The sequence below is a fragment of the Melopsittacus undulatus genome, chromosome 4, assembly GCF_012275295.1.
Source record: "Melopsittacus undulatus isolate bMelUnd1 chromosome 4, bMelUnd1.mat.Z, whole genome shotgun sequence".
Lineage (NCBI taxonomy): Eukaryota > Metazoa > Chordata > Aves > Psittaciformes > Psittaculidae > Melopsittacus > Melopsittacus undulatus.
In genome coordinates this window covers 78,407,681-78,420,582 of record NC_047530.1, presented here as the reverse complement: position 1 = coordinate 78,420,582, position 12,902 = coordinate 78,407,681, and the positions used below count along the sequence as shown (strand labels likewise).

The 12,902-nt window shown below is 39.8% G+C and overlaps 1 protein-coding gene across 1 annotated transcript in view; it reads left to right on the top strand.

Annotated features, from left to right (window-relative positions):
* Positions 1 to 12,540, top strand: part of THSD7B (thrombospondin type 1 domain containing 7B) — a 280,685-nt gene extending 268,145 nt beyond the window's left edge. The window contains exons 21-27 of the mRNA XM_005153757.4: positions 2,965 to 3,124; positions 3,480 to 3,653; positions 3,743 to 3,838; positions 4,925 to 5,007; positions 6,593 to 6,785; positions 10,328 to 10,415; positions 12,208 to 12,540. Of these exons, the coding sequence (XP_005153814.2) occupies positions 2,965 to 3,124; positions 3,480 to 3,653; positions 3,743 to 3,838; positions 4,925 to 5,007; positions 6,593 to 6,785; positions 10,328 to 10,415; positions 12,208 to 12,289 (876 nt within the window). The 3' untranslated portion in view covers positions 12,290 to 12,540. The remainder of the gene's footprint in view (positions 1 to 2,964; positions 3,125 to 3,479; positions 3,654 to 3,742; positions 3,839 to 4,924; positions 5,008 to 6,592; positions 6,786 to 10,327; positions 10,416 to 12,207) is intronic.
* The last annotated feature ends 362 nt before the right edge of the window (positions 12,541 to 12,902 follow it).

The window sequence follows — 12,902 nt, the reverse complement described above, 5'->3', positions numbered from 1 at the left end:
TTAATCATTTTCCTACTGGAGTTGAAGTGGTTTACCCTGATTAGCTTAAAAAAAAATAAATAAATCAGCAGTGGCTGACACTGTTCTCAATTTTTCCATTAAAGGAATATAAGTAGCTAAACATTATGAAGCACTTACTGCCTAATGTTCCTAAGAAGGCTAAGAATGTAGTCCTTCCTTTGTAATGTGTTTTGAAAGCACTCCCTTAAATGTGGTCACACAACACTTCCTCATTAGAGAAAACTTTTAGCTGATTAAATGCTCATCAACCTGTGAAAGCATTGCTCAATCAACTCTTTACCTAAAAGACTTGTGAACACACATGCACCCCAGTAAAAGCTGAAAAGGGAAGCCTTTTCTTCAAGACACTTCTGGGTAAAGCCTCTCATTAGGACTGTTGCCTTATTAGTGTGTTAAATTTGAAGAGTATAGGAGGGTGATCCTAGAGAAGTCTATGTAGATGCTGCCTTATGTTAGTGTGTTGCTAAATTCAGAAGACACCTGGCTATCAGAACACAGACCTGGCATAAACCTTCTCCTTATTTTACCAGTGGTCAGTTGTGGCAAGGAGATGAGGTGGAGGCTCCATGAGGGTGCTCTTGGAGGAGACTTATACCTCCAGCCTCTATTTAGGGAATCCAGGGCAGGTTCTGCATTTCCCATAGGGTCAGGTAGAAACTTTTGCAGCCAAATGGAGGGAATCCCCTCTGGAAGTTAAATCCCCTCACATTTCCTACAAGCAGCTCATGACTCAAGAAGCAATTGCTGGTTCTAGGCAAATCTGAGATGATTGCATCTTCCAAGGAAGAGCATTTACAATACAGATTTGATCCCCTGAGTTTTGAATATGTGATCATTACCTTGGCAGTTCTTCTCTGATTAGCAGCTATTCCCTGCATCCTCAGTGTGCCGTTGCAGCAGTGAACTTCCTCTGATTCCATACCTATTAATTAGATCCTTAAATGTATAATTATGGGGACATGAATAATTGTGAAGATGATAGCGAAGTTAATGCAGTGCTCCTGTATTGCTTGTGACCTTACCAAATATACCAAAAACCATCTCCTACTGTAAATGACAGGATGACATTTTTCAGTGAGTTCAGCTGATTGTAAAAACACAGTGTTTTTGGGTGATTGTTTGAAAGTTCATGGTTTCTTTTTATTTTTTATTCTGAACATTGGAAAATATAAATGTATTTCCAATATTGCACGATATAAAGAATAATGAAAAATGTTGCATGTGGACTCTTACAGTGGGCAATGCTGCACCTGAAAAAGTACAGTTTTCACCTATTTGTTTCTATCTCGATATTCACATGAATATTTACATATTGATTCATATATAAATACTTCTATATTGTTTATAGAAGAGTAAGTTTCTTTTTAAAAGCTCTTTTTGTCCTCTCCAGTTATTTAATCATTCCTTGAGCCACTCTGAGCTGGAAATATACTGCAGTTTGATTAGTGCCCATTTCCCTTGAGAGTTTTCTCCACATCATCTTCTAGTTTCCAGTAGCCATTTCTAAGAGCTCTAACCCAATTGACAGCTGCATGAGTTATTCACACACCATTAATCTCAGACCACAATAGAGGTTTCAGTGGTGAAACAGTAATTTAGAACAGTAAGTTACATATTGACTAAAGTGAGACATGGTGTTAAAACCTTTAAATCTGGATACATACTGTAAATCTACACCAATACTTCTCTAAAATGCTTTTGATTAGCAACTGCTCTAAATCCAGCTAGTTATGCTCTTATTTCCATTTCATTGTGGCTCTGTAACAGAAGGGATGGGGAGAATTAAAAAGCAGCCAGGTGTGTGCAGGAAAGCCATTCCTGAGATTCCTGCTAGCAAACCTGCTGCTGAATGAATGCACTCGGCAGGAGCCATTCTGTTCTGCAGATGAAGTCCATTATTTTAAAAGAATCCACTGCCAAGTGATCCAAAGGAGCACTTCCCTTGGTTATATAAAAGCAATGTTTCATCCTTCTTCTTGAGTTTTATTTACCGAATTTTGTAAAGTGCCATTTCCACAAGGCTTCAGGTGCACGTTTCATAAAGCATTGCACAAGTTTAAAGTGTGCAGACATCATTGCAGCTCTGTTTTTCAGATGAGAACGAAACAATTGCAGCATCTGGAAACAGCCTTATTGTTCAGCTCTTACAGCATCCTGAGTGCTTGATCATCACTTTAGCCAAACAATATTGATTTTCCAGTAAAGGAAGTCTTCAGCAAGCAGTTTGGTGTATTAAGTATTTCAGATCTGGGGTGACAAGTGTAGAGTGACTCAGATGGAGCCTCCTATTGCTTGTTCAAAGGGGGGTACTAACAGCTGATGGCTCACTTTGGGTGATGTTTTGGTAGAGTATTTGACATGAGTTGTTGATCTGTGTGTACTCCAGAACCAACAGCTCCCTTTAATAAATTATACAAACAACCTAGTGAGCAATAACCCTTCCAGTCTAATTAGGTGTGCTGGAAGGTTTTTGCTGTTGCAGGGTTTAAACTATGTGAGTGCTCCCATTGGGCCGAATCATCAAAAGAGATGAGTGGAAATGTCCATTCCTTATGGGCAGGCTCTTCTCTCGGCCTCTTCAGAAGAAAACAAAATTTTCTGTGTTTGTGTAATTGGGCATTAATTAACAATCAGTAAATTCACTAGTTCTAGTAAAAGGTATGAAGGTCTGTCCCCAAAGATGGTATTCTTTCATGCTACCCACCTCTTCTCCAGCTTTGGTTACAACACACTTTTCTGTGTGCCTCTGCCCTTACCTTTGAACTTCTGTAGAGATGTGTACAGAGGAGATCTCCATCTGTCTTCCCGTAACTGGGGATAATATTGCAGTCCAAAGTCCAAATTTGTATCTTTGAAGTCTTTTTAGGTGGAATCAACTGTGTTTCTTCTGTCATCTGCTAACATTAGCGATGGGTGTCTCTACTCCCTTCTATCGTTTTGTAGGGTGGACAGTGTGGAGATGGATTGCAAGTCCGCAACCTCACATGTGTAGTGCATGATGCATCTGTTTCTGCTTCATCTAGACCAGTAGAAAACACATTATGCAGTGAACTGCCTTTGAAGGAGAGTGTGCTGCAGTTACCATGTTCTGTGCCATGCCCAGGTAAAGTCTTTGGAAAGCCATGGTGCCTTTCTGCCTTTATAATTGTCTTGAGATGGAAATGCTTCCATAGCTCTGAGTAGTGTCAGCTGTCATGGTAAGAATTTGCACTTAAAGTAAATCAGGTAGATGTTGATCGGGTAAATGCTCCGCCTGGTGTTTCTAGATCACCTAAAAAAGCCTTCTTTTGTTTTTTGAGAAAAAGAGATTCCCCATGAAGAGAAAATCTGAATATTGCATACCACTAAGCAATAAACTGTGGGTATTTTGTTATTAAAGCTGTTGTATGCTTGGATTGTCTTTATCCTTTAAAGCTGAGTTCTTTTGAAAACCTGTGATTTATTTTTTCAATGTGCAGGTGACTGCCACCTGACAGAATGGTCAGAATGGAGCTCCTGTGAGCTCACCTGCATCAATGGCAGGAGCTTTGAGACAATGGGACACCAGTCTCGATCCAGGGCGTTTATCATTCAGTCTCCCAGGAACCAGGAGAGCTGCTCTGGACAAGCAATGGAAACACGGCCTTGCTCAGGTAGCATGATCACAGTGCTGCTTCTTCCAATTAAAGAGTTTTTTCTGGTTTTGGTGCAAGGTGAAGACTAACTGGTATTAATATTGCAGGAGGGAAGTGTTATGACTACCTGTGGAAAACCAGCCTATGGCGAGACAATGTACGCACAGTGTGGTGTCAGCGCTCAGATGGAATAAATGTCACAGGTATATCAAAAAATAGTCATTTATGCACAAATATGAATTAAAAGTCACCATCCAGGTTCTTTTTGTGCATCAGCTGCTCAGAGGGAAGTTGGACATCCTTCCTCGCCCCCCCAGAATTTCAGCTCAGATTTGTGTGTAGGAAAGGCAGAGGGGATCTCACCAGTCTTGCTAACAGGTCAATGTCACACATGTGTTATGTGATAGTATTTGGGTGAGTTACCCCTGCTGTTGAGTTGGTCATGAAAAGAAATGAGTACACATACATTAAAAGGGCTGCCTGGGCTGACTTGCCCAGCCATTAGTGTAACCTTTTTGTGACAGTGAAGAACAGAAGAGAATATCACATCATGTGGTACAGGGCCCAGCTTCTGTACCTCTTCTTCTATTCAACACACAGGAATCTCAAATAGTTCAAACTGTGAGATGCTTGCTGTTGCCGTGACCTACAAATTCTGCCTGCATGGAATGAAAAAGGAAATTCATGGTCAACACTTTGAAGCTCCATGAGAGACTGTTTGCCAGTAGGGCTTGCACATCTGTAGGGTCTCTCTCAATATGCACAGGGTGAATGAAAAGAGAGTAGAAGTGAAAAAGCAGATGTTCTTATCTAGTTCTATTTATAATGACTAGTTAAGATAATAACTAAAGTTTTATGTGCGAATGTTGCTGAGCATTTAAGAACTTATTAACATTTTTTATGCCTATAGAAGCACAGACTTCCCCAAGTGAGGATGGGCAAAGGCGTTATGTGAATTATGTCTTCTTATGTAGATAAGGCATTAATGAGGACACAGAAGATCTGCATCTAATTCTCGATTCTGTCCCCAACTTCCAATGTGGCCTGTGGCAAATTGCTTAAATCTGTGTATCTCTGTTCTCCATTAACAAGATGGGTATGATAATAATTCCCTGCCTTGTTAAGGCAAATTAATTAATGCAGTGCCTACAGATATTATGCTAATGTGCTCAATAGGCTAGTATTTAACTATATAAAGCAAGCAAGCAAGCATTTCTTACACTATTGTGATCCAAGTCAAAAACATTTGAAAGCATGCCCTTGAAGTCACTCCATATTTTCTTTTACAGGAGGATGTGCTCTTCGGACAAAACCTGCAGAAGTTCGGTACTGCAGCCCAGCGTGCACAAAACCATTCTCCTACTGCACACAGGTAATTGCTCCCTACAGAATATGGCTGAGAAATTAACACTACAAAATCTATTCAATTAGCCTGTTCCAGGACCTGGAAGATATTTTAGTGTGTCCATGGTACCACCTCGAGGAAGTTGTGGGAATTTCAGTCTGTGAGAATTTTCAGTCACCTGTTTATCTGCATAAACAAGTGGTGGAATATTTATGTGGTGTTATGAGTTTGCTTTTTTTCTATGGAGGAGCTTTGGAACCTCTTGGTTTAATTTTCATTTAATGCTATTGAACAGTTCTGTAGAAAATGGACTGTTTAAAACTTCTGTAGTAAAGGAGATAAAAGAGTATGTCCTCCTCTGCTCCTCCATGGACACAGAAAGCCTTCATGAATGTAGGCAAGCTGCAGCGTCATGATCCCACAAACTCCATACTGTCTTCTAAAGCAGAACCTGGAAGACACATTTTTTTCTGAAATGTTGAGCCTCTGCAGCAGTTGCTGAATTGTGGATCCACTGCCACTTCTTTTCCTCTGAGCAAACACGAGACAAGAGATTATGAATTTCCCTTCCTGCAGTACTGAACTCCAGAGTAAAAGCTTCCCAGAATGCCTTATACATGTCAGTACTGTGATGGAGTATAAAACATAGAACCTTAAAGTAGCCAGGGGCATCTGGGATTTAGATATTTTTGTTTTGAAAATATCCTCCACAGCTCTCAGCTTCAGCTGAGAAATTACAATTGAAACTAGCTCATGGGTAACTGAAAGTGCCTGAGAGTATAGTCATGGGACTGCTCGGAGCCTACAGGAACGTAAAAATAATGCAAGTGTGAATTTTTTGCTGTAAAAACTCTTTAGACTTCATCTTTTCACCAGAAAAGATCAGGATCATGTCTTTCAACAAGTGGGAAACATAGTGGCAACAAAACTGATGTCAAATGATAACTTCTTATCACAGATACTGTAAATCAGTCACCTGTTTGAATCATAAGTGAGGCTGTCAGACTCTCAGACAGGCATTGTAATTATAAGAACATTAACAAAACAAACAAACCAACATCTAAAAAAGCCGTTTAAAAGCAGAAGTCCAGAAAATGAATGACCCATTTACCAAACCACAGACTTCTAAGAAGCCTCTTGAAGAATCTGCTTATGCTGATCCAGGGCAGTGGATATTTGGCCATAAGAAAGCAAGCTTCATTTCAGATAGCCCTGTTAAATACTTGAATGGACATACACTGGTATGATTTGGGTCTGAAGTGGGATTGGTTTTTGTTTGTCTCTTGTAATGCCCAGCAGGGTCAGTGGGAAATTTTTTACTGAGGATTTTAGATCAAGCCACAGATGCCTCTTAGGCCTGTTAGGATGAAAATTTTTGTATGTTGGGCTTCTCTGTAATTACCAACTCTTTTTCAACCAATTCCCCAAATATACTTTTGCTTTTTTGAGCTGAAAAGAGTTTACAGATACTAGTTCCTGGCTTGTTTGGTTTGGTGCTTAAGTTGCATGTGCAGGATATACCTTGCATTTTCTTCATGGTATGCCTACAGTTTGCACTATTCTGTGAGAGGATATTATTTGGTTTAATACTGAATTCCCTTTTATTGCCTAGAGAGGAGTCTGCGGTTGTGAGCGAGGATATACAGAAATAATGAGATCAAATGGTTTGCTGGATTACTGCATGAAGGTACCAGGTTTAGAAGATAAAAAAGCTGATGTTAAGACCATTGCTGGAAAAAACAAACCTGTCAACTCAAAAATGCATGACATTTTCAAAGGATGGTCTATTCAACCTTTTAATCCAGGTGAAAAACTTAAATATGAATGGAATAAATTGTCTTTACAACGTTTCTATAGAGAAAATGTACAAGCTTTGTAGATCATAACACCAGAGATTGTGTCTGGGAGCTGCAGAGCAACCTCCCAGGTTCTAATTTGCATGCCATCTTTCATTTGTTTGTGCCTATACAGAGTAATCACAATCTCTTATGTTGAGAGATAGCAAAGACAGAATGAAGCAATAATATTTTGCAAAAGTACACTCATACGTGATTTGGGGGATGCTTAGAACTTTTATCTGATGATGTTTCTAGAAGTAATACATTTGGACCAGGATGATACTGATCACTAGTGCTTTAGAAGATTCAGAGCAGAAAGTACTTAAGATTTCATTACAGAAAACATTGGTTGTTTCTTGCCATTATTTCAAAAGTGTATGAAAAAAACAGGATAGAAAGTGTAGAGTTTAAAATGTTGAAGACATTAAAAAAGAAAGAAAAAACCAAACACAAAAAGCAGGGGAGCTGCTGTGCCCAAGAAGTACATCCCAGGAGGATCTCTGATTTCTACATCATAAAATGCTTCCCAGTTGGAACCACATACCAGATGTGCTCACACTAGTCCACAGGACTGGTGCTGTAGCTGTAATAGCTGATTGCCATTTTGACTTTTATTTTGCAAAATTAATTTATTCAAAATACATTTCTAAAATGCAAATAGGACTTAAAAATGAGAGACAAAGGTGTCAGGCACATCAAGTTTTACTGAAACATATTAGTTCTCCCCATATTCATTAACACTGGCAGTGCAGTCTTCCCCCTCTTCTGTTACCTGACATTGCATTTGTTTCCTATTAGTTTGTAATGAACCCAAGACTTTAGAAAACATGTAACAAACGGTTCTGTTACAGGATTCAGGGAGCCATAATTCTATCTGATATATGTGATAACACTTTGAATGTTACATTTGCATATTTGATTTGCATACAGTAGTTAACCTTTGCATTGACAGTCTTCAAGCTCACAGAGCTCAGTCCAAAGCCTTTTCAAGTTGGCTGGGTTTTGAACAAACCCATCATCCTGAAGCCCATGCAGTTCACTGCAGTTTGAGTCACAGGTTTGGGGTTAATTGCCTTTCTGTCAGCTTCTGTGGCCCTCGGTAGGCTGTCTTACTTAGGTGTCACCTCTTCAGCTGGTACTTTTGCAGGGTTAGAAAAAGGGAGAGAGGTGTGGGTGGATGCTGCAACCTTCTCTTTTTAAATCAGCATTTGAGGTTACAGCTCTGAAAGCTTTTGGTGGGCTTGACCTCAGTGCAGCATCTGTGAGCCAGTGCTCCCCCAGGGACTGCAAGACAGAAATATGGACTAAGGAGCTTTTACAGAGCATGGTGTTATTTAATTTTAGGGTGGAAGTGTTATAGAAGCAATATATGGAGAAGGAATAACCATGCTCTATATGTGCTAAGTTTATCACCAACCCCGTGGCATCCTGCAGTTAACTCTTCAGTCTGTATCAAGGCTGTGCTCTTCAAATCACCCCCTTTTGTCTAACCTAACGAAATATGTAATTCCCATAAACAGGCTCTCAGGCTTACTAGTGTGGGGGTTTGCAATAAAACCAGTTACTCTCTTGTTAGCAGGCCTATGGTGTATGCTCCCTGTATGGATGGCATTTACTACCCTTCAGTACCATAGCTGTTGACATTTGTGCACGTCTGAGGACTTATTTCTGTCAGTAAAAATATGCATGCCTTTCTCCAGTGCATTTGTGATTTCCCTTCCTGTTTACAGTTTGAAACACAAATTTTATTATGATTTAATAAGTCAGCTGGTTTAGGTCTTTCAAATGCTCTGCTGGAAAGCATAGAGCTGATTTTGAATCAGGCTGCTTTTTACCTTTCTTTGCCATACTCTGGGAGGCCAGAGTTCAGATACAGAAACCTTTTTCAACTTGAGAGGCAGTTTAAATAGGAGTGTTTAAACTGGAGGATGGCATGGTCCAATGCCTTTACGTTGGGAATTGAGACTATAGCTGCCTTCATAGCAGGCATGGTGGGATGCCTGTTTGTGGCTGTGACAGTTCCTTCACAAGACTGCTAAATGTTTTGTGGCCATCTCCAGTTGAGAAGGTGAAACATTTCATAGCTAGACTTCAGAAAAGAGGCCACAACAAAACTAACCCAGACCTAACAAATGGAGCTCTTCTGACATGGGGAATAAGCTGTAAGTGTTTTGAGAAAAGAAAATCTGCGAGAGGTACTTGTCTTTTCCACAAAGCCTGGAAGAAAAAAAGAGAAAGAATGGGAGCTGATTAAATATGTTTCCCTTTGAAAAAAATCAGCATTCAAACACCAAATGTAAAACAGGCCTAGTGATTGTCCATGAAGTAACTTCCCACTCGCATGACTGAATTTGAAATGGCCTCTGTCAAATCATGTCTGTGGGCACAGTGCAGGTTCGTATTCCTGCCTCCAGTATATATTAACAGCTCTGTTGACGTGAATCAGCTCAGATTACTGCTGCATGGAAAAAATACCAATGCTTCTCCTCACAAGGAAAGCTGTACAGCCAGAATAGAGCAACAAACAGAAATACTGATCTTAGAAAAATTGCTAGTATTAATGCAAAGCTTGTAATTAAGGATGTGTCTAAATACTGTTTTGAGACATTCTATCAGATGAGAAAGTTTCAACACACTCAAGCTCACATGCATGAGGCTCCTGCAAGGGTCACAGAGTGGATCCACTGTCATTGCTGCCCAAATAGTCCTTTCAAGAGCATTGCATTGTCTGCAAGCCAGTTATGTCTCTTGCTCCTGTGGCCCGACTAGAGAGCTCTTGAACGACTTGATCCATCTTACCAACACAAAGCATATTCTTGTTTTTATTCTAAGCTGAATTTATTCCCATTTGTTACCCAAGCATTTTTCAGCTCCAAGTAACTGGTTCACTTGTGCTTGCTGGTTTTTTACCCCAGTTGACCCCCAGGTATTTACAGAGAACAATCCCATCCGTTCTCAGTCCTCTTTTCATTAGGCTAAAAGTATCAGGTGTTTCCTGCATTTCTGTCTGGGTCAGCTCAATATTGAACCACCTTTGCCAGAACAGCCACTGAAGCTCCTGAGCAACGTACTGCAATTATCTTATGCCCCTGCTCCTTTCCACAGGCAGGAGCCTGGCTGGGTTCTGTTTCTTATGCTGCACCAAAAGCCCAGGCTGCCTGTAATGAACTGTGGGATCTCAGCCAGAGGGGAGATTATAAAATAATGCTTCTTTGGAAAACTGAATAAAAGATTCCATGTTCAGTTTTCATTGAGGAAAATCTACACTCATTACTAAAGTTAAGATTTTGTCTTTAAATCAGTTGATTTTTACTGGTTTTGTTTTTTTTGTTTTTTTCCTGTCAAAAATGTGGGGTATATAGGTTATTCCCAGCCAGTCCTTGCTTGTTTCCCATCCATGATGCTACTAGTTTTGCTTGTGTGCTGTTTACTTACACTGTTAAGAATTTGTTTATTTTAGAATAAAGTTTTTTATTCTTCCTCTTTCTTTTTTCCTCATCTTCCAACAGATGGTAAACTGAAGATGTGGGTATATGGAGTATCAGCTGGTGGGTTCCTCATCATAGTTTTTCTGATCTTTACATCCTACCTGATGTGGTGAGTATGGCATGTATTTTGTCCTTAAATAAAAGCTAGTTTGCTTTTATTTAAACAATCCAAAATATATCACAACCGTCTGTGTTGCAGAGATTTAATCCTCAAGGCTTTACGAAAGCCTTGGATTACTTAACTGCCTTCATTTGGCCCCTGTCTCAGAGGAATTTAAAACTCTCAAAATTGTAATGTTAACAGATGTAGTTGTGAAGAAGCATGATGGCCATGCAAGGAAAGAATTCTTTTTGGTTATCAATAGAGCCTTATATTTATTCAGGCTTCTGCTGGGATTAGAAAGGGCTTTTTATTGTATTCTTAAAAAAAAAAAAAAGATAAAGTAAAACTGAAAAAAGGCAAGGAGGCCGATTGGATCGAGGAGCTGGCTTCCGCTCAAGGAAGAATAGGGGCATTCAGTTGGAAAATTCTGTTTGACATGCAAATACAATAGAGATCTATGAAATCATGAATGGAGTAGAAAAGGGTGCTAGGGAATTTTTATTTCCCACAATATCAGAAGTAGGAGGCATCTGATGAAATGATCGTTTAAAATAAACAAAAGATTTTATTTTTCACACAGTGCATTATTACCTTTTGAGCTTACTGCTGCCGGGGACTGTGCATGCCAGGAAGATAAATGGATTCAAAGACGGCATAACAGTTCACGGGAGATTGGGTCTCTTGGTGTTAATTGCAGTTTTCTGGATGTATGCTCTAGCTCAGAAAATCCCTAAATAGGTTTTTTTGCAGTGAATACATCAGGTGGAAACATGTCCTGTGTCTAAAGCTGTGGTTACCAGCCACTGTTAGAGATAGGGTACTGGATGTATGGAAGCTCTGCTCTACACCAGTGCATCACTGGTGGTGGGCTTTACTGGTGGGGGTATGTCTACCCTCCTCCAAAACAGCCATCACCCCTGGCAGGGGTGGTAGGCCTGGCTTGGCAGAGCTATTGTTGTGCTATATGGTTTCAGTATTTGGAAAGACACTGCCATTGATGAGTCTTGGAGGACAAGAAGGGGACAGCAGCCAGCATCCATGTGTCCTGCAGTGCCTATAGCTGCCCCTGAAGACCATGGAGCTGGTTTAGGCTTTACTAACATTAATGATGTAAGCTGTCCCAACCCCTGTCGGATCAGGGCAGGCAACCAAAGAGTCACAACCATGGCCTGCCAGCATTATTGCCCTCTTTAATCCAAAATCTATTTATTCTCTCTCACTCTCTTGGTCCTTCTCTCAGCCTCTCTTCAGTTAAAAGCTTAAATAACAGCATTTGGGTTCTGCTTAGGAGCTGCAGCTTCCTTATTTTCCAAGCCATATAGCTACCCTTTCTCTGTGGTTTCACAGTGGAGCACACAGAGGATTTTTTGAATTACATTACATAGCTCTCCATCACTTGAAGTCTGGTGAGGAAGTGTATTTCTCAATAATAATTATTGTTGCTTCAGTACCATGACAAAGAAAAACGAGAATATCCCACTCCTAGACAGTTCATGTTTCAATTTTTCTGCGAGGTGTTCCTTGTTTTGTCAGCTCTAAGACACGGGAAACAAATATGCTTTATTTCCTCTCCAGATGAAGAGCACAGTTGGCTGCCTGTTTTCAGCAGGCTGTGTGTTTATACCACACATGTAATAGCATAGAAGCAGGTCCATGTGGCTTTTTTGGAAGTAGTTACTGTACTGCAAGATGAAAAAACCAGCATAGGAAGTTGATTTTTTGATGAAGTTTGGGTTTAATGATGTTTCTGAGCTTATTACAGTTTATAATTTTGCCTCCTGAAATATTTTTCTTGCAGCAAAAGAACAAAGCATCATCAAAGCACTCCTCCACAGCAGAAGCCTCTAACCTTAGCTTATGACGGAGACATTGATATGTAACGTAAAAAAGAAATCCAAATGTTGACATCAACTGCCTTAACTGCTTTCTTTTTTGGAACTCTCCGACTTCTCAGTTTTTTGAGGAATCTCCTGATGTGTAATATACAGGGCAGAACAGAAGTATTGCAAGCTTAGAATTTTGCCACCTCTCTGTTAAAAATAATGGAGTCAAAGACTTGGATCTTGTGAAACTTTTCTGAGGAGACCAGAACATACATCTCTTCCTGTTGAACAATGGGAATGAAAAAAAAGGAGAATCTACAGACATCAAGAAGAATTAGTCAAAAAAAAAAAAAGGCATGACAATCCTGAGGAGAATGTGACATTTACTGTAAATGACAAGTTTGACACAGCATCATTATGCACTATATTAGTGCAGGGCTCTTTATTCTTCACATATTTCAACAATGAGTTTTCTAGTGTTTACATTTCGTTCAAAGACTTTAGAACTGGATCACATATTTTGAGAAACACAAGGAAGAATGAGTTGAAGTGTCTGAAGTTATCAGGTTTTTTAAAGTTTCTTCCTTCTTATCCTGTTTTCTAGTCTGGAGTATGATTTTGCTTCATTTCCACCTACAGGACAGAACAAGGATTGTTGTGGAAAAGCATA